We start from the raw sequence: 26,075 nt of genomic DNA on the forward strand, positions 1-26,075 counted from the left end.
TGTTAACTTGGGCCAACCAGGGAGACGTGGCTGACAGATCAGTCTTGGGCCTAGAGCTGGTGATCAGAGCCCACGTGCTGTGCATGTGTAAATAATGGGTGACTTGGAGACAGAATACCAGCCTCTGTGTGGTTATTTTGTTCATGTGCCTGTCTAAATGGTCTTTAAACATTGTAACTGCACCTTCATCTACCAATTCTTCTGTCCACACATGAACTACCCTCTGAGTAAAAATGTAGTCCTTCGGGTCCTTTTTAAATCTCTCCCCCCTCACTTTAAAAATATGCCCCTAGTATTGAACTCCCCCGCCCTAGAAAAAAGCTATTCACCTTATCGATACCCCTCACAAATTTTATAAATGTCCTTAAGGTCACCCTCCAACAACGTATGCTTCAGTGAAAGAGCTCCCAGCCTATCCAGCCTCTCCTTATAACTCTCCATTTCTGGCATCATTCCTGGTAAATCTTTTCTGAACCCTCTCCAATTTAATAATATCCTTCCTATAACAGAGTGACCACAACTGGACACAGTATTCCAGAAGTGGCCTCGCCGATGTCCTGTACAACCTCGACACAACATCTCAACTCCTATACTTACAGGTCTGAGCAACGAAGGCAAGCGAGCTAAACACCTTCTTAACCCCTTGTATATGGGAAGCAAATTTCAAAGAATTATGTACCTGAACCTCTGGGTGTCTCTGTTCTACAGCACCATCCGGGGGCCCTATCATTAACTGCGTATGTCCTGTCCTTGTTTGCTTTACCAAAATGAAATCCCTCACATTAATCCAAATTAAACTCCATCTGCCTCTCCCCAGCCCATTGACCCAATTGATGAAGATTTCTGTAATCTTAGATAACCTCCTTCGTTGTCCACTATACAACCAATCTGGTGTTCCCTGCCATCTTACCAACCACATTTCCCAAACGCTTATCCAAATCATTTATATACATGACAAGCAATCGTGGGCCCAGTGTGGAACACTGCTGGTCACCGCCAATCCTGCCAAACCTTTTCCACATCGAGGGGGTTAGGTACAGACACATACCTCTGTGCTCCTGGTACATCGCTCTGCAGGTCACAGCTAAACCAACTGATGACAGGCTTCCCTTCAGTCTGGCCACAGTTTGTCACCTTTGTAAGTGGGGCATTTCAGGGGAACAGACAGGGGAAGGAGGTGGGGGAGGTGAGGGGGGAGATGGAGGGGACGAGACTAAATGAGGGTTGTGTGCACCACGTTGTCGCCAGGCAGTGCAACAACATAGGAACAGGATGAGGCCAATCAGCCCATCTAACCAGTCCCAGCATTCAATGGGATCATGGCTGATGTGTGAGCAGACACCATGGGCCTCCTTTTGGTCCATTTCCTTCGGACCTTTTCCCCACGAGAACAGGTCAGTTTCAGGTTTAACATCAACATTAACAGAGTTCCAAACATTCTAACTATTGCCACTCTGCCACCAGCAGAGGAGTCAGGGGTCTGTGAGGGTGAGCGGTCAGTGAGGGGAGAGTTGGAACTGGGCTCTAGCTGGGGAAATTGAAGGAGATGAACCAATTCTCCCTCCTCCTCACTGTCTCTTCCCTTCTCTATCTCCATCTATCCCCTTCTCTCTCTCTCCCCACTCCCTCTACCCCTTTCCCCCTTCCCCTCCAAACCTGGGTGTACCTGATGAGAGTTTGGCATAAATCCTGTCATGCTCCCTGTGCTCGGACCTGAGACCCTGGACCTGGACGGATATGACCTGGGATGACCAGGAATGATGAGGGCTGACCTGTGTTGACCAGTGGCTGACTAGGGATAACCAGAGCTGACCGGGGCAGGGGCCATGAGGGCTGACTGGAACTGACCGGAACTGATGAGGGGTGGCCAGAGCTGACCAGGAATGACCAGAGGCTGACTGGGGATGACCAGAGGCTGACTGGAGCTGACCACAGGGTGACGGGGGATGACTAGGGCTGATCAGGGTTGGCTGGAGTTGACCTGAGATGACCAGGAGCTAACTGGAGATGGACAGGAGCTAACTGGAAATAGACAGGAGCTAACTGGGGATGGACAGGGACTAACTGGGGATGACCAGGAGAAAACTGGGGATGGACAGGGACTAACTGGGGATGACCAGGAGAAAACTGGGGATGGACAGGGGCTAACTGGGGATGACCAGGAGAAAACTGGGGATGGACAGGGGCTAACTGGGGATGACCAGGAGAAAACTGGGGATGACCAGGAGAAAACTGGGGATGATAACTAATTAGTCCCGAGGATTTGGGTGGAAATAAAGGGGTCAGACTGAAACAGAAACTGGGGTTTTCACAATTTCCTGAGAGAGTGAGATGTATGGGGGTGGAGGAAGCAGAGGCACAGGGAGAGAGAGACACAGATAGAGGGAAAGATGGAGAGAGAGACAGGCCATCAGAGGGGGTTAGAGGGAGGGAGAGAGAGAGGCACAAAGAGAGAAAGAGAGAGAGATAGAGATGGGGACAGAAAGTGAGAGAGAGACAAAAAGAGACAGACAGACAGAGAGAGATAGAAATGAGGACACAGTGAGAGAGAGAGACAGAGGTACAGAGATATACAGAGAGAGAGAGGGTGGGGGTGGGGGTGGGGGTGGTTAGGGAGAGGCGGAGAGAGGGAGTGTGCAAGTGTAGGGGTGGAGGCAGAGAGAGGGGGAGGAGAGAGAGAAGGCGGTACGAGCTCATACGGAGAGAGGGAGCGGGAGGAGGAGGAGAGCAGCGGCCGCAGGAAGCGGGCAGTGAGCGGCGGAGAATGGGGCTGATCCCGGGACCGCTCCTGCTGCTCATCGTAACCAGCACCGTCCGCGGCCAGGGCGTCTACGGTAAGGGGGGGGTATGGGGGGGGGGGCGTCTACGGTAAGGGGGGGGTATGGGGGGGGGGGGGCGTCTACGGTAAGGGGGGGGTATGGGGGGGGGGGGGCGTCTACGGTAAGGGGGGGGTAAGGGGGGGGGGCGTCTACGGTAAGGGGGGGGTATGGGGGGGGGGCGTCTACGGTAAGGGGGGGTAAGGGGGGGGTATGGGGGGGGCGTCTACGGTAAGGGGGGGGTAAGGGGGGGGTATGGGGGGGGCGTCTACGGTAAGGGGGGGGTAAGGGGGGGGTATGGGGGGGGCGTCTACGGTAAGGGGGGGGTAAGGGGGGGTATGGGGGGGGCGTCTACGGTAAGGGGGGTATGGGGGGGCGTCTACGGTAAGGGGGGGTATGGGGGGGGCGTCTACGGTAAGGGGGGGGTAAGGGGGGGGCGTCTACGGTAAGGGGGGGTATGGGGGGGGCGTCTACGGTAAGGGGGGGTAAGGGGGGGGCGTCTACGGTAAGGGGGGGTAAGGGGGGGGCATCTACGGTAAGGGGGGGTAAGGGGGGGGCGTCTACGGTAAGGGGGGGTATGGGGGGGGCATCTACGGTAAGGGGGGGTATGGGGGGGGCGTCTACGGTAAGGGGGGGTAAGGGGGGGGCGTCTACGGTAAGGGGGGTATGGGGGGGCGTCTACGGTATGGGGGGCATTGAGTGGGCATCTATGTAAGGGGTCATTTGGGGGGTGTTTACGGTAAGGGGGGTGTCTATGGTATGGGGGGCATTGGGGGGGTGTCTATGGTAAGGGGGGGCATTGGGGGAGGCGTCTACGGTAAGGGGGTCATGGGGGGCGTTTATGGTAAGGGGGCATCTATGGTAAGGGGGCATTGAGGGGGTGTCTACAGTAAGGGGGGCAATGGGGGGCATCTACGCTAAAAGTGGCATTGGGGGGCATCTACAGTAAGGGGGGCATTGAGGGAGCGTCTATGGTAAGGGGTCGTTGGGGGGCGTTTACACTAAGGGGGGTGTCTATGGTAAGGGGTTGCATTGGGGGTGCGTCTATGGTAAGGGGGGGCATTGGGGGGGTGTCTACGGAAGGGGGTTATTTGGGGGGGCGTCTACAGTAAGGGGGGTTATTGGGGGAGCATGTACGGTAAGGGGGGATTTTGGGGGAGCGTGTACGGTAAGGGGGGATTTTGGGGGAGCGTGTACGGTAAGGGGGGGTTATTGGGGGAGCGTGTACGGTAAGGGGGGGCATTGGGGGGCATCTATGGAAGGGGGGTATTGGGGGCGCCTATGGTAAGGGTGGGATTGGGGGAGCGTCTACAGTAAGGGAGGATTGGGGGGGTGTCTATGTTAAGGGAGGGCATTGGACGGGACGTCTACGGTAAGGGGGGTGATTGGGGAGGCATCTACGGTAAGGGGGGGATTGGGGGAGCGTCTACAATAAGGGGAGATTGGGGGGGTGTCTACATTAAGGGAGGGCATTGGAGGGGCGTCTATGGTAAGGGGGGTAATTGGGGGGGCGTCTACGGTAAGGGGGGTATCTACAGTTAGGGGGGCATTGGGAGGGGCGTCTACCGTAAGGGAGGTATTGAGGGGGTGTCTACGGTTTGGGGGGCATCTACGGTTAGGGAGGCATTGGGGTGGTGTCTACGGTAAGGGGGGTATTTGGGGGGCATTGAGGGGGCATCTAGGGTAAGGGGGCTGGGGGCGTGTCTACGGTAAGGGGGCATTGGGGGGGCTTCTACGGTAAGGGGGGAATTTGGGGGGCATTGAGGGGGCATCTAGGTTGGAGGGCTGGGGTGGGCATCTAGGGTAAGGGGGGCTGGGGTGGGTGTCTATGGTAAGGTGAGGTATTAGGGGGCGTCTACAGTTAGGGGGGCATCTATGGTAAGGGGGGTATTTGGGGGGCATCTACGGTTAGGGGGCCAATGGGGGCGTCTACAGTAAGGGGGGCATGGGGCGTCTACGGTAAGGGTGGGCATTGAGGGGGGCATCTACGGTAAGGGGTCATTGGGGGGCGTTTACGGTAAGGGTGGCGTCTACAGTGAGGGGGGGCATTGAGGGGCGCCTATGGTAAGGGGTCATTGGGGGGGCATTTACGGTAAGGGGCAGCGTCTATGGTAAGGGGGGGCATTGAGGGGATGTCTATGGTAAGTGGGGCATTGGGGGCGCAGCTACACTAAAGGTGGTATTGGGGGGCATCTACGGTATGGGGGGCATTGAGAGGGCGTCTATGTAAGGGATCATTGGGGGTGTTTACGGTAAGGGGGGCACCTACGGTAAGGGGGCATTGAGGGCATCTATAGTAAGGGGGCATCTACGGTATGGGGGGCAGTCGGGGGCATCTATGGTAAGAGGGGCATCTACGATAAGGGGTTAGCATTGGGGATGTGTCTACGGTAAGGGGGTGGCATTGGGGAGGCGTCTCCATTACGGGGGGCATTGAGGGATCGTCTACGGTAAGGGGGGGCTTTGGGGGGGCATTGGGGGGCATCTATGGTAAGGGGGGTACTGAGAGGCGTCTACGGCAAGGGGGGTGATTGGAGGGGCGCCCACGGTAAGGGGGAGCATTGGGGAGGCGTCTACCGTAAGGGGGGGGCATGGTGGACGTCTACGGTAAGGGGGGCATTGGGGGGGTGCATCTAGGCTAAAGGTGGTATTGGGGGGGGCGTCTACGGTAAGGGGGGGCATTAAGGGGGCATCTACGGTAAGGGGTCTTTGGGGGGGCGTTTATGGTAAGGGGGGCATTGTGGGGGCATCTAAGTTATGGCGGGCATTGGGGGCGTCTACGGAAAGGAGGTGGCATTGGGGAGGCGTCTGCGGTAAGGGGGTGGCATTGGGGAGGCGTATATGGTAAGGGGTGGTGTTGGTGGGGGGCGTCTACGTTACGGGGGGGCATTGAGGGATCGTCTACGGTAAGGGTGGGCATTGGGGGGCGTCTACGGTAAGGGCAAGCATTGTGGGGGGCGTCTACAGTAAGGGGGGGCTTTGGGGTGGCATTGGGGGGGTGTCTATGGTAAGGGGGGTATTGAGGGGCACCTATGGTAAGGGGGTTATTGAGAGGGTGTCTACATAAAGGGGGGTGATTGGGGGGGCGCCTACGGTAAGGGGGAGCATGGGGAGGGTGTCTATGGTAAAGGGGGCATTGGGGGCGTCTACGATAAGGAGGGGCATTGGGGGCGTCTACAGTAAGAGGGGCATTGGGCGGGTGTCTAGAGTAAGGAGGGCATTGGAGGGGCAATGGGGGGGCGTCTACAGTAAGGGGGGCATTGTGGGGGTGTCTTCGGTAAGGTGGGTATTGGGGGTGTCTACGGTAAGTGGGGGTGTTGGGGGGCAATGGGGGGGCGTCTATGGTAAGGGGGGCATTGAAGGTGGCATTGGTGGGGTCGTCTACGGTAAGTGGGGGCGTTGAGGGGGCGTCCACAGTAAGGGGGGGCATTGGGGGGTCGTCTACGGTAAGGGGTTCATTGCGGTGGCATCCACGGTAAGGGGGGCATTGGGGGGGGCGTCTGCAGTAAGAGGGGGGCATTGGGGGTGCGTCTACGGTAAGGGGGAGCATTGGGGGGTCGTCTACGGTAAGGGGGTTCATTGGGGGGGCGTCTACGGTAATGAGGTTCATTGGGGGGGCGTTTACGTTACGGGGGGCATTGAAGGATCGTCTATGGTAAGGGGGGCAGTGGGGGGGTGTCTACGGTAAGGGGGGGCATTGGGGGGCGGCTACGATAAGGGGGGTGTATACGGTAAGGGGGGGCATGGTGGAAGTCAGGGCATGGGGGTGAAGACAACATGAGGGGTAAAGACAGGGCACTGGAGAAGACTACATGGGTGGGCCAAGACAGCACAGGGGCGTGATCACTGGGCACGAGGGGGCAAAGACTAGGCACCAGGTGGGCAAAGACAAAACTGTGGGTTGAAGGCTGGGCACTGTGGGGTGGGGGGGGTTGAAGACTGGGCACTGTCGGGGGGGGTTGAAGATTGGGCTCTGTCGGCGGGGTTGAAGACTGGGCTCTGTCGGGGGGGTTGAAGACAGGGCACTGTGGGGGGGGGGTTGAAGACTGTGCACTGTGGGGGGGTTGAAGACTGGGGCCCTGGGGGGGCTGAAAACTGGGCACTGGCTGTGAAGACTGGGCACTGTGGGGGGGGTTGAAGATTGGCCTCTGGCGGGGCGGGGTTGAAGACTGGGCACTGTGGGGGGGTTGAAGATTGGCCTCTGGCGGGGCGGGGTTGAAGACTGGGCACTGGGGGAGGTTGAAGACGGGGCACTGTGGGGGGGATGAAGACTGGGCCCTGGGGGAGGGGTTGAAGACTGAGCCCTGGGGTGGGGGAGGGGTTGAAGACTGAGCCCTGGGGTGGGGGTTGAAGACTGGGCACTGTGTGGGGGGTTGAAGACTGGGCACTGGCTGTGAAGACTGGGCCCTAGGAGGGGTTGAAGATTGGGCACTGTGGGGGGGGGGGGTGAAGACTGGGCCCTTGGTGGAGGTGAAGACTGGGCACTGTGGGGGGGTTGAAGACTGGGCACTGTGGGGGGGGGGGTGAAGACTGGGCCCTTGGGGGAGGTGAAGACTGGGCCCTTGGGGGAGGTGAAGACTGGGCACTGTGGCGGGGATTGAAGACTGGGCACTGTGGGGGATTTGAAGAATGGGCACTGGGGAAGTTGAAGACTGGACACTGGGGGGTGGGTGGGTTGAAGACTGGGCACTGTGGGGGAGGTGGGTTGAAGACTGGGCACTGTTGGGGGGGGGTTGAAGACGGGGCACTGTGGGGGGGTTGAAGATTGGCCTCTGGCGGGGCGGGGTTGAAGACTGGGCACTGGGGGAGGTTGAAGACGGGGCACTGTGGGGGGGATGAAGACTGGGCCCTGGGGGAGGGGTTGAAGATTGAGCCCTGGGGTGGGGGAGGGGTTGAAGACTGAGCCCTGGGGTGGGGGTTGAAGACTGGGCACTGTGTGGGGGGTTGAAGACTGGGCACTGGCTGTGAAGACTGGGCCCTAGGAGGGGTTGAAGATTGGGCACTGTGGGGGGGGGGGTGAAGACTGGGCCCTTGGTGGAGGTGAAGACTGGGCACTGTGGGGGGGTTGAAGATTGGCCTCTGGCGGGGCGGGGTTGAAGACTGGGCACTGGGGGAGGTTGAAGACCGAGCCCTGGGGTGGGGGTTGAAGACTGGGCACTGTGGCGGGGATTGAAGACTGGGCACTGTGGCGGGGATTGAAGACTGGGCACTGTGGGGGGGTTGAAGACTGGGCAATGTGGAGGAGGTGAAGACTGGGCAATGTGGGGGAGGTGAAGACTGGGCACTGTGGGGGGGGGGTGAAGACTGGGCACTGTCGGGGGGGTTGAAGACTGGGCACTGGGGGGGTTGAAGACTGGGCACTGGGGGAGTTGAAGACTGGACACTGGGGGGTGGGTGGGTTGAAGACTGGGCACAGTGGGGTGGGTGAAGTCTGGGCACATAAGGGGTGGGGGGGTTGAAGACTGGGCACTGTGGGGGGGTTGAATACTGGGCACTGTGGGGGGGGTGAAGACAGGGCACTGGGGGGGGTTGAAGACTGGGCACTGGGGAAGTTGATGACTGGACACTGTGGGGGAGGTGCGTTGAAGACTGGGCACAGTGGGGGGTGTGAAGACTGGGCACAGTGGGGGGTGTGAAGACTGGGCACAGTGGGGGGTGTGAAGACTGGGCACAGTGGGGGTGGTGAAGACTGGGCACTGGGGGGTTGAAGACTGGGCACTGTGGGGGGGGTTGAAGACAGGGCACTGGGGGGGGTGGGTTTAAGACTGGGCACGCTGGGGGGGATTTGAAGACTGGGCACTGTGGAGGGTGAAGACTGGGCCCTTGGGGGAGGAGAAGACTGGGCCCTTGGGGGAGGTGAAGACTGGGCACTGTTGGGGGGGGGTGAAGACTAGGCACTGTTGGGGGGGTTGAAGACTGGGCCCTGGGGGGGGGGGGTTGAAGACTGGGCCCTGGGGGGTTTGGAGACGGGGCACTGGGGGGGTTGAAGACTGGGCACTGTGGGGGGTTTGAAGACTGGGCACTGGCTGTGAAGACTGGGCACTGTGGGGGGGGGTTGAAGACTGGGCACTGGCTGTGAAGACTGGGCACTGGGGGGGTTGAAGACTGGGCACTGGGGGGGTTTGAAGACTGGGCACTGTGGGGGGTTTGAAGACTGGGCACTGTGGGGGGTTGAAGACTGGGCACTGGCTGTGAAGACTGGGCACTGTGGGTGGGGTGAAGACTGGGCACTGTGGGGGTTGATGATTGGGCACTGTGGGGGGGTTGATGATTGGGCACTGTGGGGGGGATTGAAGAATGGGCACTGTGGGGGGGGTTGAAGAATGGGCACTGTGGGGGGGCTGTTGAAGACTGGGCACTGTGGGGGGGCTGTTGAAGACTGGGCACTGTGGGGGGGGTTGAAGACTGGGCACTGTGGGGGGGCTGTTGAAGACTGGGCACTGTGGGGGGGGTTGAAGACTGGGCACTGTGGGGGGGCGAAGACTGGGCACTGGGGGGGTTGAAGACTGAGCACTGTGGGTGGGGTGAAGACTGGGCACTGTGGGGGGGTTGAAGACTGGGCACTGTGGGGGGGGGGGTTGAAGAATGGGCCCTGGTGGGGGGGGTTGAAGACTGGGCCCTCGGGGGGGGGGGGGTTGAAGAATGGGCACTGTGGGGGTGTGAAGACTGGGCACTGTGGGGGGGGTGAAGACTGGGCACTGGTTTGGTTTGAAGACTGGGCACTGGTGGGGGTTGAAGACTGGGCAATGGGGGGGTTGAAGACTGAGCACTGTGGGTGGGGTGAAGACTGGGCACTGTGGTGGGGTGTGAAGACTGGGCACTGGGGGGGTTGAAGACTGAGCACTGTGGGTGGGGTGAAGACTGGGCACTGTGGGGGTTGAAGACTGAGCACTGTGGGTGGGGTGAAGACTGGGCACTGTGGTGGGGTGTGAAGACTGGGCACTGGGGGGGTTGAAGACTGAGCACTGTGGGTGGGGTGAAGACTGGGCACTGTGGGGGGGTTGAAGTCTGGGCACCGTGGGGGGGGGGTTGAAGAATGGGCCCTGGTGGGGGGGGTTGAAGACTGGGCCCTCGGGGGGGGGGGGCGTTGAAGACAGGGCACTGTGGGGGTGGTTGAAGACTGGGCTCTGTGGGGGGGTGGGTTGAAGACTGGGCACGGGGGGGTTGAAGACTGGGCACTGGCTGTGAAGACTGGGCACTGGGGGGGTTGAAGACTGGGCACTGTGGGGGGGTGTTGAAGACTGGGCTCTGTGGGGGGGGGTTGAAGACTGGGCACGGGGGGGGTTGAAGACTGGGCACGGGGTGTTGAAGACTGGGCTCTGTGGGGGGGTGGGTTGAAGACTGGGCACGGGGGGGTTGAAGACTGGGCACTGTGGGGGGTTTGAAGACTGGGCACTGTGGGGGGGGTTGAAGACTGGGCACTGTGGGGGGGGTTGAAGACTGGGCACTGTGGGGGGGTTGAAGACTGGGCTCTGTGGGGGGTGGGTTGAAGACTGGGCACGGGGGGGGTTGAAGACTGGGCACTGGCTGTGAAAACTGGGCACTGGGGGGGTTGAAGACTGGGCACTGGGGGGGTTGAAGACTGGGCACTGGGGGGGTTGAAGACTGGGCACTGTGGGGGGTTTGAAGACTGGGCACTGTGGGGGGTTTGAAGACTGGGCACTGGGTGGTTTGAAGACTGGGCACTGTGGAGTGTTGAAGACTGGGCACTGGCTGTGAAGACTGGGCACTGTGGGGGAGTTGAAGACTGGGCACTTTGGGGGTTGAAGACTGGGCACCATGGGGGGGGGTTGAAGACTGGGCACTGGCTGTGAAGACTGGGCACTGGGGGGGTTGAAGACTGGGCACTGGGGGGGTTGCAGACTGGGCACTGTGGGGGGTTTGAAGACTGGGCACTGGGTGGTTTGAAGACTGGGCACTGTGGGGGGTTGAAGACTGGGCACTGGCTGTGAAGACTGGGCACTGGGGGGGTTGAAGACTGGGCACTGGGGGGGTTGAAGACTGGGCACTGTGGGGGGGTGTTGAAGACTGGGCTCTGTGGGGGGGGGTTGAAGACTGGGCACGGGGGGGGTTGAAAACTGGGCACGGGGTGTTGAAGACTGGGCTCTGTGGGGGGGTGGGTTGAAGACTGGGCACGGGGTGGTTGAAGACTGGGCACTGTGGGGGGATTGAAGACTGGGCACTGTGGGGGGATTGAAGACTGGGCACTGTGGGGGGTGAAGACTGGGCCCTTGGGGGAGGAGAAGACTGGGCCCTTGGGGGAGGTGAAGACTGGGCACTGTTGGGGGGGGTGAAGACTGGGCACTGTTGGGGGGGGTGAAGACTAGGCACTGTTGGGGGGGTTGAAGACTGGGCCCTGGGGGGGGGGGGGGTTGAAGACTGGGCCCTGGGGGGTTTGGAGACGGGGCACTGTGGGGGGGGTTGAAGACTGGGCACGGGGTGTTGAAGACTGGGCACTGTTCGGGGTTTGGAGACTGGGCACTGGAGGGGAGTGGGGTTGAAGACTGGGCACTGTGGGTGGGGTTGAAGACTGGGCACTGTTGGGGGGGTTGAAGACTGGGCCCTGGGGGGGGGGGGGTTGAAGACTGGGCCCTGGGGGGTTTGGAGACGGGGCACTGTGGGGGGGGTTGAAGACTGGGCACGGGGTGTTGAAGACTGGGCACTGTTCGGGGTTTGGAGACTGGGCACTGGAGGGGAGTGGGGTTGAAGACTGGGCACTGTGGGTGGGGTTGAAGACTGGGCACTGTGGGTGGGGTTGAAGACTGGGCACTGTGGGGGGGGTTGAAGACAGGGCACTGTGGGGGGGTTGAAGACTGGGCACTGTGGGGGAGGTGCGTTGAAGACTGGGCACAGTGGGGGAGTGAAGACTGGGCACTGGCTGTGAAGACTGGGCCCTGGGTGGGGTTGAAGACTGGGCCCTGGGTGGGTTGAAGACTGGGCACTAGCCGTGAAGACGGGGCCCTGGGAGGGGTTGAAGACTGGTCACTGTGGGGGGGGGGGGGGGGTGAAGACTGGGCCCTTGGGGGAGGTGAAGACTGGGCACTGTGGCGGGGATTGAAGACTGGGCACTGTGGGGGGGGGGGTTGAAGACTGGGCACTGTGGGGGGAATTTGAAGACTGGGCGCTGTGGGGGATTTGAAGACTGGGCACTGTGGTGTGTTTGAAGACTGGGCCCTTGGGGGAGGTGAAGACTGGGCACTGTTGGGGGGGTTGAAGACTGGGCCCTGGGGGGTTTGGAGACGGGGCACTGTCGGGGGGTTGAAGACTGGGCCCTGGGGGGTTTGGAGACTGGGCACGGGGGGGTTGAAGTCTGGGCACTGTGGGGGGGGGGGGGGAGGTTGGAGACTCGGCCCGGGGGGGGTTGCAGACTGGGCACTGTGGGGGTGGGTGGGTTGAAGACTGGGCACTGGGGTGTTTGAAGACTGGGCACTGTAGGGGTGGGTGTGTTGAAGACTGGGCACTGGGGCGGGTTGAAGACTGGGCACTGTGGGGGGGGTTGAAGACTGGGCACTGGCTGTGAAGACTGGGCCCTGGGAGGGGTTGAAGACTGGGCACTGTGGGGGGTGTTGAGGACTGGGCACTGTGGGGGGCGGTTGAAGACTGGGCACTGTTGGGGTGGGTTGAAGACTGGGCACTGGGGGCGGTTGAAGACTGGGCACTGTGGGGGGGGGTGAAGTCTGGGCATTGGTGGGGGGGTTGAAGACAGGGCACTGGCTGTGAAGACTGGACCCTGGGGGCGGGTGTTGAAGACTGGGCCCTGGCGGGGGGGGGGTTGAAGACTGGGCCCTGGGGGGGGTGTGAAGACTGGGCCCTGGGGGGGGTGTGAAGACTGGGCCCTGGGGGGGGTGTGAAGACTGGGCACTGTGGGGGGGTGTGAAGACTGGGCACTGTGGGGGGTGAAGACTGGGCACTGGGGGGGTTGAAGACTGGGCACTGGGGGGGGCGGTTGAAGACTGGGCACTGGGGGGGGCGGTTGAAGACTGGGCACTGTGGGGGGGGTTGAAGACTGGGCACTGTGGGGGGGGTTGAAGACTGGGCACTCTGGGGGGTTTGAAGACTGGGCACTGGGGGGGTTTGAAGACTGGGCACTCGGGGGGGGTTGAAGACTGGGTTCTGTGGGGGGGTTTAAGACTGGGCACTGTCGGGGGGTTGAAGACTGGGCACTGGCTGTGAAGACTGGGCACTGGGGAGGGTGAAGACTGGGCACTGTGGGGGAGGTGGCTTGAAGACTGGGCACAGTGGAGTGGGTGAAGACTGGGCACATTGGGGTGGGGGTGTTGAAGACTGGGCACTGTGGGGGAGGTGGGTTGAAGACTGGGCACAGTGGGGTGGGTGAAGACTGGGCACATTGGGGTGGGGGGGTTGAAGACTGGGCACTATGGGGGGGTTGAAGACTGGGCACTGTGGGGGGGTTGAAGACTGGGCACTGTGGGGGGGGTTGAAGACAGGGCACTTGGGGGGGGTTGAAGACTGGGCCCTGTGGGGGGGTTGAGGACTGGGCCCTGTGGGGGGGTTGAGGACTAGGCACTGTGGGGTTTGAAGACTGGGCACTGTGGGGGGGTTGAAGACTGGGCACTGTGGGGGGGGGGGTTGAAGACTGGGCCCTGTGGGGGGGGGGTTGAAGACAGGGCACTTGGGGGGGGTTGAAGACTGGGCCCTGTGGGGGGTTTGAGGACTAGGCACTGTGGGGTTTGAAGACTGGGCACTGTGGGGGGTTGAAGACTGGGCACTGTGTGGGGCGGTTGAAGACTGGGCACTGGCTGTGAAGACTGGGCCCTGGGGGGTTGAAGACTGGGCTCTGTGGCGGGGTGAAGACTGGGCACAGTGGGTGGGTTGAAGACTGGGCACTGGCTGTGAAGACGGGGCCCTGGGAGGGGTTGAAGACTGGGCACTGGGGGGGGGTGAAGACTGGGCCCTTGGGGGCGGTGAAGACTGGGCACTGTGGCGGGGATTGAAGACTGGGCACTGTGGGGGGGGTGAAGACTGGGCCCTTGGGGGAGGTGAAGACTGGGCACTGTGGTGGGGATTGAAGACTGGGCACTGTGGGGGGGGTGAAGACTGGGCACTGTCGGGGGGGTTGAAGACTGGGCACTGGGGGGGGTTGAAGACTGGGCACTGGGGGGGGTTGAAGACTGGGCACTGGGGGAGTTGAAGACTGGACACTGGGGGGGAGGTGGGTTGAAGACTGGGCACAGTGGGGTGGGTGAAGACTGGGCACATTGGGGTGGGGGGGTTGAAGACTGGGCACAGTGGGGGGGTTGAAGACTGGGCACTGTGGGGGGGGGTTGAAGACAGGGCACTGGGGGGGGGTTGAAGACTGGGCACTGGGGAAGTTGAAGACTGGACACTGTGGGGGAGGTGCGTTGAAGACTGGGCACAGTCGGGGGTGTGAAGACTGGGCACAGTCGGGGGTGTGAAGACTGGGCACAGTGGGGGGGTGAAGACTGGGCACTGTGGGGGAGGTGCGTTGAAGACTGGGCACAGTGGGGGGTGTGAAGACTGGGCACAGTGGGGGGGTGAAGACTGGGCACAGTGGGGGGGTGAAGACTGGGCACTGTGGGGGGGGTTGAAGACTGGGCACTGGGGGGGTTGAAGACTGGGCACTGTGGGGGGTTTGAAGACTGGGCACTGGCTGTGAAGACTGGGCACTGTGGGGGGGGGTTGAAGACTGGGCACTGGCTGTGAAGACTGGGCACTGGGGGGGTTGAAGACTGGGCACTGGGGGGGTTTGAAGACTGGGCACTGGGTGGTTTGAAGACTGGGCACTGTGGGGGGTTGAAGACTGGGCACTGGCTGTGAAGACTGGGTACTGTGGGTGGGGTGAAGACTGGGCACTGTGGGGGTTGAAGACTGGGCACTGTGGGGGGGGTTGATGATTGGGCACTGTGGGGGGGATTGAAGAATGGGCACTGTGGGGGGGGTTGAAGAATGGGCACTGTGGGGGGGCTGTTGAAGACTGGGCACTGTGGGGGGGGTTGAAGACTGGGCACTGTGGGGGGGCTGTTGAAGACTGGGCACTGTGGGGGGGTTGAAGACTGGGCACTGTGGGGGGGGTTGAAGACTGGGCACTGTGGGGGGGCGAAGACTGGGCACTGGGGGGGTTGAAGACTGAGCACTGTGGGTGGGGTGAAGACTGGGCACTGTGGGGGGGTTGAAGACTGGGCACTGTGGGGGGGGGGTTGAAGAATGGGCCCTGGTGGGGGGGGTTGAAGACTGGGCCCTCGGGGGGGGGGGGGGGTTTGAAGAATGGGCACTGTGGGGGTGTGAAGACTGGGCACTGTGGGGGGGGTGAAGACTGGGCACTGGTTTGGTTTGAAGACTGGGCACTGGTGGGGGTTGAAGACTGGGCAATGGGGGGGTTGAAGACTGAGCACTGTGGGTGGGGTGAAGACTGGGCACTGTGGTGGGGTGTGAAGACTGGGCACTGGGGGGGTTGAAGACTGAGCACTGTGGGTGGGGTGAAGACTGGGCACTGTGGAGGTTGAAGACTGAGCACTGTGGGTGGGGTGAAGACTGGGCACTGTGGTGGGGTGTGAAGACTGGGCACTGGGGGGGTTGAAGACTGAGCACTGTGGGTGGGGTGAAGACTGGGCACTGTGGGGGGGTTGAAGTCTGGGCACCGTGGGGGGGGGGTTGAAGAATGGGCCCTGGTGGGGGGGGTTGAAGACTGGGCCCTCGGGGGGGGGGGGGGGGGCGTTGAAGACAGGGCACTGTGGGGGTGGTTGAAGACTGGGCTCTGTGGGGGGGTGGGTTGAAGACTGGGCACGGGGGGGGGTTGAAGACTGGGCACTGGCTGTGAAGACTGGGCACTGGGGGGGTTGAAGACTGGGCACTGGGGGGGTTGAAGACTGGGCACTGTGGGGGGGTGTTGAAGACTGGGCTCTGTGGGGGGGGGTTGAAGACTGGGCACGGGGGGGGTTGAAGACTGGGCACGGGGTGTTGAAGACTGGGCTCTGTGGGGGGGTGGGTTGAAGACTGGGCACGGGGGGGTTGAAGACTGGGCACTGGCTGTGAAGACTGGGCACTGGGGGGGTTGAAGACTGGGCACTGTGGGGGGTTTGAAGACTGGGCACTGGCTGTGAAGACTGGGCACTGTGGGGGATTGAAGACTGGGCACTGTGGGGGGGGTTGAAGACTGGGCACTGTGGGGGGGTTGAAGACTGGGCTCTGTGGGGGGTGGGTTGAAGACTGGGCACGGGGGGGTTGAAGACTGGGCACTGGCTGTGAAAACTGGGCACTGGGGGGGTTGAAGACTGGGCACTGGGGGGGTTGAAGACTGGGCACTGGGGGGTTTGAAGACTGGGCACTGTGGGGGGTTTGAAGACTGGGCACTGTGGGGGGTTTGAAGACTGGGCACTGGGTGGTTTGAAGACTGGGCACTGTGGAGTGTTGAAGACTGGGCACTGGCTGTGAAGACTGGGCACTGTGGGGGAGTTGAAGACTGGGCACTTTGGGGGTTGAAGACTGGGCACCATGGGGGGGGGTTGAAGACTGGGCACTGGCTGTGAAGACTGGGCACTGGGGGGGTTGCAGACTGGGCACTGTGGGGGGTTTGAAGACTGGGCACTGGGTGGTTTGAAGACTGGGCACTGTGGGGGGTTGAAGACTGGGCACTGGCTGTGAAGACTGGGCACTGGGGGGGTTGAAGACTGGGCACTGGGGGGGTTGAAGACTGGGCACTGTGGGGGGGTGTTGAAGACTGGGCTCTGTGGGGGGGGGTTGAAGACTGGGCACGGGGGGGGTTGAAGACTGGGCACGGGGTGTTGAAGACTGGGCTCTGTGGGGGGGGTGGATTGAAGACTGGGCACGGGGGGGGTTGAAGACTGGGCACTGTGGGGGGATTGAAGACTGGGCACTGTGGGGGGATTGAAGACTGGGCACTGGGGGGGATTGAAGACTGGGCACTGTGGGGGGTGAAGACTGGGCCCTTGGGGGAGGAGAAGACTGGGCCCTTGGGGGAGGTGAAGACTGGGCACTGTTGGGGGGGGTGAAGACTGGGCACTGTTGGGGGGGGTGAAGACTAGGCACTGTTGGGGGGGTTGAAGACTGGGCCCTGGGGGGGGGCGTTGAAGACTGGGCCCTGGGGGGTTTGGAGACGGGGCACTGTGGGGGGGGTTGAAGACTGGGCACGGGGTGTTGAAGACTGGGCACTGTTCGGGGTTTGGAGACTGGGCACTGGAGGGGAGTGGGGTTGAAGACTGGGCACTGGCGGGGTTGAAGACTGGGCACTGTGGGTGGGGTTGAAGACTGGGCACTGTGGGTGGGGTTGAAGACTAGGCACTGTGGGTGGGGTTGAAGACAGGGCACTGTGGGGGGGGTTGAAGACTGGGCACTGTGGGGGAGGTGCGTTGAAGACTGGGCACAGTGGGGGAGTGAAGACTGGGCACTGGCTGTGAAGACTGGGCCCTGGGTGGGGTTGAAGACTGGGCCCTGGGTGGGTTGAAGACTGGGCACTAGCCGTGAAGACGGGGCCCTGGGAGGGGTTGAAGACTGGTCACTGTGGGGGGGGGGGGGGGTGAAGACTGGGCCCTTGGGGGAGGTGAAGACTGGGCACTGTGGCGGGGATTGAAGACTGGGCACTGTGGGGGGGGGGTTGAAGACTGGGCACTGTGGGGGGAATTTGAAGACTGGGCGCTGTGGGGGATTTGAAGACTGGGCGCTGTGGGGGATTTGAAGACTGGGCACTGTGGGGGGTTTGAAGACTGGGCCCTGTTGGGGGGGTTGAAGACTGGGCCCTGGGGGGTTTGGAGACGGGGCACTGTCGGGGGGTTGAAGACTGGGCCCTGGGGGGTTTGGAGACTGGGCACGGGGGGTTGAAGTCTGGGCACTGTGGCGGGGGGGGGAGGTTGGAGACTCGGCACGGGGGGGGTTGCAGACTGGGCACTGTGGGGGTGGGTGGGTTGAAGACTGGGCACTGGGGGGTTTGAAGACTGGGCACTGTAGGGGTGGGTGTGTTGAAGACTGGGCACTGGGGCGGGTTGAAGACTGGGCACTGTGGGGGGGGTTGAAGACTGGGCACTGGCTGTGAAGACTGGGCCCTGGGAGGGGTTGAAGACTGGGCACTGTGGGGGGTGTTGAGGACTGGGCACTGTGGGGGGCGGTTGAAGACTGGGCACTGTTGGGGTGGGTTGAAGACTGGGCACTGGGGGCGGTTGAAGACTGGGCACTGTGGGGGGGGGGTGAAGTCTGGGCATTGGTGGGGGGGTTGAAGACAGGGCACTGGCTGTGAAGACTGGACCCTGGGGGCGGGTGTTGAAGACTGGGCCCTGGCGGTGGGGGGGGGTTGAAGACTGGGCCCTGGGGGGGGTGTGAAGACTGGGCCCTGGGGGGGGTGTGAAGACTGGGCACTGTGGGGGGGTGTGAAGACTGGGCACTGTGGGGGGTGAAGACTGGGCACTGTGGGGGGTGAAGACTGGGCACTGGGGGGGGCGGTTGAAGACTGGGCACTGGGGGGGCGGTTGAAGACTGGGCACTGGGGGGGGCGGTTGAAGACTGGGCACTGTGGGGGGGGTTGAAGACTGGGCACTGTGGGGGGGTTTGAAGACTGGGCACTGGGGGGGTTTGAAGACTGGGCACTCGGGGGGGGGGTTGAAGACTGGGTTCTGTGGGGGGGTTTAAGACTGGGCACTGTCGGGGGGTTGAAGACTGGGCACTGGCTGTGAAGACTGGGCACTGGGGAGGGTGAAGACTGGGCACTGTGGGGGAGGTGGCTTGAAGACTGGGCACAGTGGAGTGGGTGAAGACTGGGCACATTGGGGTGGGGGTGTTGAAGACTGGGCACTGTGGGGGAGGTGGGTTGAAGACTGGGCACAGTGGGGTGGGTGAAGACTGGGCACATTGGGGTGGGGGGGTTGAAGACTGGGCACTGTGGGGGGGTTGAAGACTGGGCACTGTGGGGGGGGGGTTGAAGACAGGGCACTTGGGGGGGGTTGAAGACTGGGCCCTGTGGGGGGGTTGAGGACTGGGCCCTGTGGGGGGGTTGAGGACTAGGCACTGTGGGGTTTGAAGACTGGGCACTGTGGGGGGGTTGAAGACTGGGCACTGTGGGGGGGGGGTTGAAGACTGGGCACTGTGGGGGGGGGGTTGAAGACAGGGCACTTGGGGGGGGTTGAAGACTGGGCCCTGTGGGAGGGTTGAGGACTGGGCCCTGTGGGGGGGTTGAGGACTAGGCACTGTGGGGTTTGAAGACTGGGCACTGTGGGGGGTTGAAGACTGGGCACTGTGTGGGGCGGTTGAAGACTGGGCACTGGCTGTGAAGACTGGGCCCTGGGGGGTTGAAGACTGGGCTCTGTGGCGGGGTGAAGACTGGGCACAGTGGGTGGGTTGAAGACTGGGCACTGGCTGTGAAGACGGGGCCCTGGGAGGGGTTGAAGACTGGGCACTGGGGGGGGGTGAAGACTGGGCCCTTGGGGGAGGTGAAGACTGGGCACTGTGGCGGGGATTGAAGACTGGGCACTGTGGGGGGGGTGAAGACTGGGCCCTTGGGGGAGGTGAAGACTGGGCACTGTGGCGGGGATTGAAGACTGGGCACTGTGGGGGGGGTGAAGACTGGGCACTGTCGGGGGGGTTGAAGACTGGGCACTGGGGGGGGTTGAAGACTGGGCACTGGGGGAGTTGAAGACTGGACACTGGGGGGGAGGTGGGTTGAAGACTGGGCACAGTGGGGTGGGTGAAGACTGGGCACATTGGGGTGGGGGGTTGAAGACTGGGCACAGTGGGGGGGTTGAAGACTGGGCACTGTGGGGGGGGGGTTGAAGACAGGGCACTGTGGGGGGGGGTTGAAGACAGGGCACTGGGGGGGGGTTGAAGACTGGGCACTGGGGAAGTTGAAGACTGGACACTGTGGGGGAGGTGCGTTGAAGACTGGGCACAGTGGGGGGTGTGAAGACTGGGCACAGTGGGGGGGTGAAGACTGGGCACTGTGGGGGGGGTTGAAGACTGGGCACTGGGGGGGTTGAAGACTGGGCACTGGGGGGGTTGAAGACTGGGCACTGTGGGGGGTTTGAAGACTGGGCACTGGCTGTGAAGACTGGGCACTGTGGGGGGGGGTTGAAGACTGGGCACTGGCTGTGAAGACTGGGCACTGGGGGGGTTGAAGACTGGGCACTGGGGGGGTTTGAAGACTGGGCACTGGGTGGTTTGAAGACTGGGCACTGTGGGGGGTTGAAGACTGGGCACTGGCTGTGAAGACTGGGCACTGTGGGTGGGGTGAAGACTGGGCACTGTGGGGGTTGAAGACTGGGCACTGTGGGGGGGTTGAAGAATGGGCACTGTGGGGGGGCTGTTGAAGACTGGGCACTGTGGGGGGGCTGTTGAAGACTGGGCACTGTGGGGGGGGTTGAAGACTGGGCACTGTGGGGGGGGTTGAAGACTGGGCACTGTGGGGGGGCTGTTGAAGACTGGGCACTGTGGGGGGGGTTGAAGACTGGGCACTGTGGGGGGGGTTGAAGACTGGGCACTGTGGGGGGGCGAAGACTGGGCACTGGGGGGGTTGAAGACTGAGCACTGTGGGTGGGGTGAAGACTGGGCACTGTGGGGGGGTTGAAGACTGGGCACTGTGGGGGGGGGGTTGAAGAATGGGCCCTGGTGGGGGGGGGGGGTTTGAAGACTGGGCACTGTGGGGGGGGTGAAGACTGGGCACTGGTTTGGTTTGAAGACTGGGCACTGGTGGGGGTTGAAGACTGGGCAATGGGGGGGTTGAAGACTGAGCACTGTGGGTGGGGTGAAGACTGGGCACTGTGGGGGGGCTGTTGAAGACTGGGCACTGTGGGGGGGCTGTTGAAGACTGGGCACTGTGGGGGGGGTTGAAGACTGGGCACTGTGGGGGGGCGAAGACTGGGCACTGGGGGGGTTGAAGACTGAGCACTGTGGGTGGGGTGAAGACTGGGCACTGTGGGGGGGTTGAAGACTGGGCACTGTGGGGGGGGGGGTTGAAGAATGGGCCCTGGTGGGGGGGGGGGTTTGAAGAATGGGCACTGTGGGGGTGTGAAGACTGGGCACTGTGGGGGGGGTGAAGACTGGGCACTGGTGGGGGTTGAAGACTGGGCAATGGGGGGGTTGAAGACTGAGCACTGTGGGTGGGGTGAAGACTGGGCACTGTGGTGGGGTGTGAAGACTGGGCACTGGGGGGGTTGAAGACTGAGCACTGTGGGTGGGGTGAAGACTGGGCACTGTGGGGGTTGAAGACTGAGCACTGTGGGTGGGGTGAAGACTGGGCACTGTGGTGGGGTGTGAAGCCTGGGCACTGGGGGGGTTGAAGACTGAGCACTGTGGGTGGGGTGAAGACTGGGCACTGTGGGGGGGGTTGAAGTCTGGGCACCGTGGGGGGGGGGGTTGAAGAATGGGCCCTGGTGGGGGGGGTTGAAGACTGGGCCCTCGGGGGGGGGGGGGGGGGCGTTGAAGACAGGGCACTGTGGGGGTGGTTGAAGACTGGGCTCTGTGGGGGGGTGGGTTGAAGACTGGGCACGGGGGGGGGTTGAAGACTGGGCACTGGCTGTGAAGACTGGGCACTGGGGGGGTTGAAGACTGGGCACTGGGGGGGTTGAAGACTGGGCACTGTGGGGGGGTGTTGAAGACTGGGCTCTGTGGGGGGGGTTGAAGACTGGGCACGGGGGGGGTTGAAGACTGGGCACGGGGTGTTGAAGACTGGGCTCTGTGGGGGGGTGGGTTGAAGACTGGGCACGGGGGGGTTGAAGACTGGGCACTGGCTGTGAAGACTGGGCACTGGGGGGGTTGAAGACTGGGCACTGTGGGGGGGGTTGAAGACTGGGCACTGTGGGGGGGTTGAAGACTGGGCTCTGTGGGGGGTGGGTTGAAGACTGGGCACGGGGGGGGTTGAAGACTGGGCACTGGCTGTGAAAACTGGGCACTGGGGGGGTTGAAGACTGGGCACTGGGGGGGTTGAAGACTGGGCACTGTGGGGGGTTTGAAGACTGGGCACTGTGGGGGGTTTGAAGACTGGGCACTGGGTGGTTTGAAGACTGGGCACTGTGGAGTGTTGAAGACTGGGCACTGGCTGTGAAGACTGGGCACTGTGGGGGAGTTGAAGACTGGGCACTTTGGGGGTTGAAGACTGGGCACCATGGGGGGGGGGTTGAAGACTGGGCACTGGCTGTGAAGACTGGGCACTGAGGGGGTTGAAGACTGGGCACTAGGGGGGTTGCAGACTGGGCACTGTGGGGGGTTTGAAGACTGGGCACTGGGTGGTTTGAAGACTGGGCACTGTGGGGGGTTGAAGACTGGGCACTGGCTGTGAAGACTGGGCACTGGGGGGGTTGAAGACTGGGCACTGGGGGGGTTGAAGACTGGGCACTGTGGGGGGGTGTTGAAGACTGGGCTCTGTGGGGGGGGGTTGAAGACTGGGCACGGGGGGGGTTGAAGACTGGGCACGGGGTGTTGAAGACTGGGCTCTGTGGGGGGGTGGGTTGAAGACTGGGCACGGGGGGGTTGAAGACTGGGCACTGGCTGTGAAGACTGGGCACTGGGGGGGTTGAAGACTGGGCACTGTGGGGGGTTTGAAGACTGGGCACTGGCTGTGAAGACTGGGCACTGTGGGGGATTGAAGACTGGGCACTGTGGGGGGGGTTGAAGACTGGGCACTGTGGGGGGGTTGAAGACTGGGCTCTGTGGGGGGTGGGTTGAAGACTGGGCACGGGGGGGGTTGAAGACTGGGCACTGGCTGTGAAAACTGGGCACTGGGGGGGTTGAATACTGGGCACTGGGGGGGTTGAAGACTGGGCACTGTGGGGGGTTTGAAGACTGGGCACTGTGGGGGGTTTGAAGACTGGGCACTGGATGGTTTGAAGACTGGGCACTGTGGGGGGTTGAAGACTGGGCACTGGCTGTGAAGACTGGGCACTGTGGGGGAGTTGAAGACTGGGCACTTTGGGGGTTGAAGACTGGGCACCATGGGGGGGGGGTTGAAGACTGGGCACTGGCTGTGAAGACTGGGCACTGGGGGGGTTGAAGACTGGGCACTGGGGGGGATGCAGACTGGGCACTGTGGGGGGTTTGAAGACTGGGCACTGGGTGGTTTGAAGACTGGGCACTGTGGGGGGTTGAAGACTGGGCACTGGCTGTGAAGACTGGGCACTGTGGGGGTTAAAGACTGGGCACTGTGGGTGGGGTGAAGACTGGGCACTGTGGGGGGTTGAAGACTGGGCACTGGCTGTGAAGACTGGGCACTGTGGGGGGGTTGAAGACTGGGCACTGTGGGTGGGGGTTGAAGACTGGGCACTGTGGGGGGGGTTGAAGACTGGGCACTGTGGGTGGGGGTTGAAGACTGGGCACTGTGGGGGGGTTGAAGACTGGGCACTGGCTGTGAAGACTGGGCACTGTGGGGGGGGTTGAAGACTGGGCACTGTGGGGGGGGTTGAAGACTGGGCACTGGCTGTGAAGACTGGGCACTGGGGGGTTTGAAGACTGGGCACTGTGGGGGGTTTGAAGACTGGGCACTGTGGGGGGTTTGAAGACTGGGCACTGGGTGGTTTGAAGACTGGGCACTGTGGGGGGTTGAAGACTGGGCACTGGCTGTGAAGACTGGGCACTGGGGGGGTTGAAGACTGGGCACTGGGGGGGGTTGAAGACTGGGCACTGTGGGGGGTTTGAAGACTGGGCACTGGGTGGTTTGAAGACTGGGCACTGTGGGGGGTTTGAAGACTGGGCACTGTGGGGGGTTTGAAGACTGGGCACTGGGTGGTTTGAAGACTGGGCACTGTGGGGGGTTGAAGACTGGGCACTGTGGGGGTTGAAGACTGGGCACTGTGGGTGGGGTGAAGACTGGGCACTGTGGGGAGGTTGATGATTGGGCACTGTGGGGAGGTTGATGATTGGGCACTGTGGGGAGGTTGATGATTGGGCACTGTGGGGGGGTTGATGATTGGGCACTGGGGGGGATTGAAGAATGGGCACTGTGGGGGGGGGTTGAAGAATGGGCACTGTGGGGTGGCTGTTGAAGACTGGGCACTGTGGGGTGGCTGTTGAAGACTGGGCACTGTGGGGGGGCGAAGACTGAGCACTGTGGGTGGGGTGAAGACTGGGCACTGTGGGGGGGTTGAAGACTGGGCACTGTGGGGGGGTTGACAACTGGGCACTGTGGTGGGGGGGGGTTAACAACTGGGAACTGTGGGGTTTGAAGACTGGGCACTGGTGGTGTTGAAGACTGGGCCCAGTGGGGGGGTTGAAGACTGGGCCCAGTGGGGGGGTTGAAGACTGGGCCCAGTGGGGGGGTTGAGGACTGGGTCCTGTGGGGGGGTTGACGACTGGGCACTGTGTGGGAGGGTTGAAGACTGGGCACTGGCTGTGAAGACTGGGCCCTGGGGGGGTTGAAGACTGGGCTCTGTGGCGGGGTGAAGACTGGGCACTGTGTGGGTGGGTTGAAGACTGGGCACTGGGGGAGTTGAAGACTGGGCACTGTGGGTGGGGGGGTTGAAGACTGGGCACTGTGTGGGGGGGGTTGAAGACTGGGCACTGTGGGGGGGGGGTGAAGACTGGGCCCAGGGGGGGTTGACAACTGGGCACTGTGGGGGGTGTTGAAGACTGGGCCCTGGGGGGGGTGTTGAAGACTGGGCCCTGTGGGGGGGTTGAAGACTGGGCACTGGCTGTGAAGACTGGGCACTGGGGGGAGTTGAAGACTGGGCATTGGGGGGTGGGTTGACGACTGGGCCCTGTGGGGGGGTTGACGACTGGGCCCTGTGGGGGGGTTGACGACTGGGCCCTGTGGGGGGGTTGACAACTGGGCACTGTGGGGAGGTTGACAAGTGGGCACTGTGGGGGGGTTGAAGACTGGGCCCTGTGGGGGGGGTGAAGACTGGGCACTGGCTGTGAAGACTGGGCCCGGGGAGGGGTTGACAACTGGGCACTGTGGGGGGGGGGGGTTGAAACTGGGCCCTGGGGGTGTTGGAGACTGGGCCCTGTGGGGGGGGTTGAAGACTGGGCACTGGGTGTGAAGACTGGGCACTGGGGGGGGGGTTGACGACTGGGCCCTGTGGGGGGGTTGACAACTGGGCCCTGTGGGGGGGTTGAAGACTGGGCCCTTTGGGGGGGTGAAGACTGGGCACCGTGGGGGGTGTTGACGACTGGGCACTGTGGGGTTTGAAGACTGGGTACTGTGGGGGGTTGAAGACTGGGCCCTGCGGGGGGGGGGGCGTTGAAGACTGGGCACTGGGGGGGTTGAAGACTGGGCACTGGGGGGTTTGAAGACTGGGCACTGTGGGGGGGTTGACAACTGGGCACTGTGGGGGGGTTGAAGACTGGGCCCTGTGGGGGGGTGAAGACTGGGCACCGTGGGGGGTGTTGACGACTGGGCACTGTGGGGTTTGAAGACTGGGTACTGTGAGGGGTTGAAGACTGGGCCCTGGGGGGGGGCGTTGAAGACTGGGCACTGGGGGGGTTGAAGACTGGGCACTGGGGGGTTTGAAGACTGGGCACAGGTGAGTTGAAGACTGGGCTCTGTGAAGGGGGTGAAGACTGGGCACTGGCTGTGAAGACTGGGCCCTGGGGGGGGGGGTTGAAGACTGGGCCCTGAGGGGGGGGGGGGTTGAAGACTGGGCACTGTGCGGGGGGTGGGTTGAAGACTGGGCACTGTGGGTGGGTGTTGAAGACTGGGCACTGTGGGGGTTTGAAGACTGGGCACTGGCTGTGAAGACTGGGCACTGGGGGGGTTGAAGACTGGGCACTGTGGGGGGGGGTTGAAAACTGGGCACGGGTGAGTTGAAGACTGGGCACTGGGTGGTTTGAAGACTGGGCACTGTGAGGGGGGTGACGACTGGGCCCGGGGGGGGGGGGGGTTGAAGACTGGGCACTGTGGGGGGTTTGAATACTGGGCACTGTGGGGGGTTTGAAGACTGAGCACTGTGGGGGGGTTGAAGACTGGGCACTGGCTGTGAAGACTGGGCACTGTGGGGGAGTTGAAGACTGGGCACTGTGGGGGGGGTTGAAGACTGGGCACTGGCTGTGAAGACTGGGCACTGGCTTTGAAGACTGGGCACTGGGGGGGGTTTGAAGACTGGGCACTGGGGGGGGTTTGAAGACTGGGCACTGGGGGGGGGTTGAAGACTGGGCACTGGGGGGGGTTTGAAGACTGGGCACTGGGTGGTTTGAAGACTGGGCACTGTGGGGGTTGAAGACTGGGCACTGTGGGGGGGTTGATGATTGGACACTGGGGGGGGGGGATTGAAGACTGGGCACTGTGGGGGGGCTGTTGAAGACTGGGCACTGTGGGGGGGCTGTTGAAGACTGGGCACTGTGGGGGGGGCGTTG

General features: G+C 62.4%; 1 protein-coding gene across 1 annotated transcript in view; it reads left to right on the forward strand.

Annotated features, from left to right (window-relative positions):
- Positions 1-2,692: 2,692 nt before the first annotated feature.
- The window catches only part of LOC125452319 (MAM domain-containing glycosylphosphatidylinositol anchor protein 1-like), a 134,303-nt gene continuing 110,920 nt past the window's right edge, over positions 2,693-26,075 (forward strand). Inside the window, exon 1 of the mRNA XM_059645134.1 lies at positions 2,693-2,834. Coding sequence (XP_059501117.1) covers positions 2,765-2,834 — 70 coding nt within the window. The 5' untranslated portion in view covers positions 2,693-2,764. The remainder of the gene's footprint in view (positions 2,835-26,075) is intronic.

This window comes from Stegostoma tigrinum, chromosome 4, assembly GCF_030684315.1.
Source record: "Stegostoma tigrinum isolate sSteTig4 chromosome 4, sSteTig4.hap1, whole genome shotgun sequence".
NCBI lineage: Eukaryota > Metazoa > Chordata > Chondrichthyes > Orectolobiformes > Stegostomatidae > Stegostoma > Stegostoma tigrinum.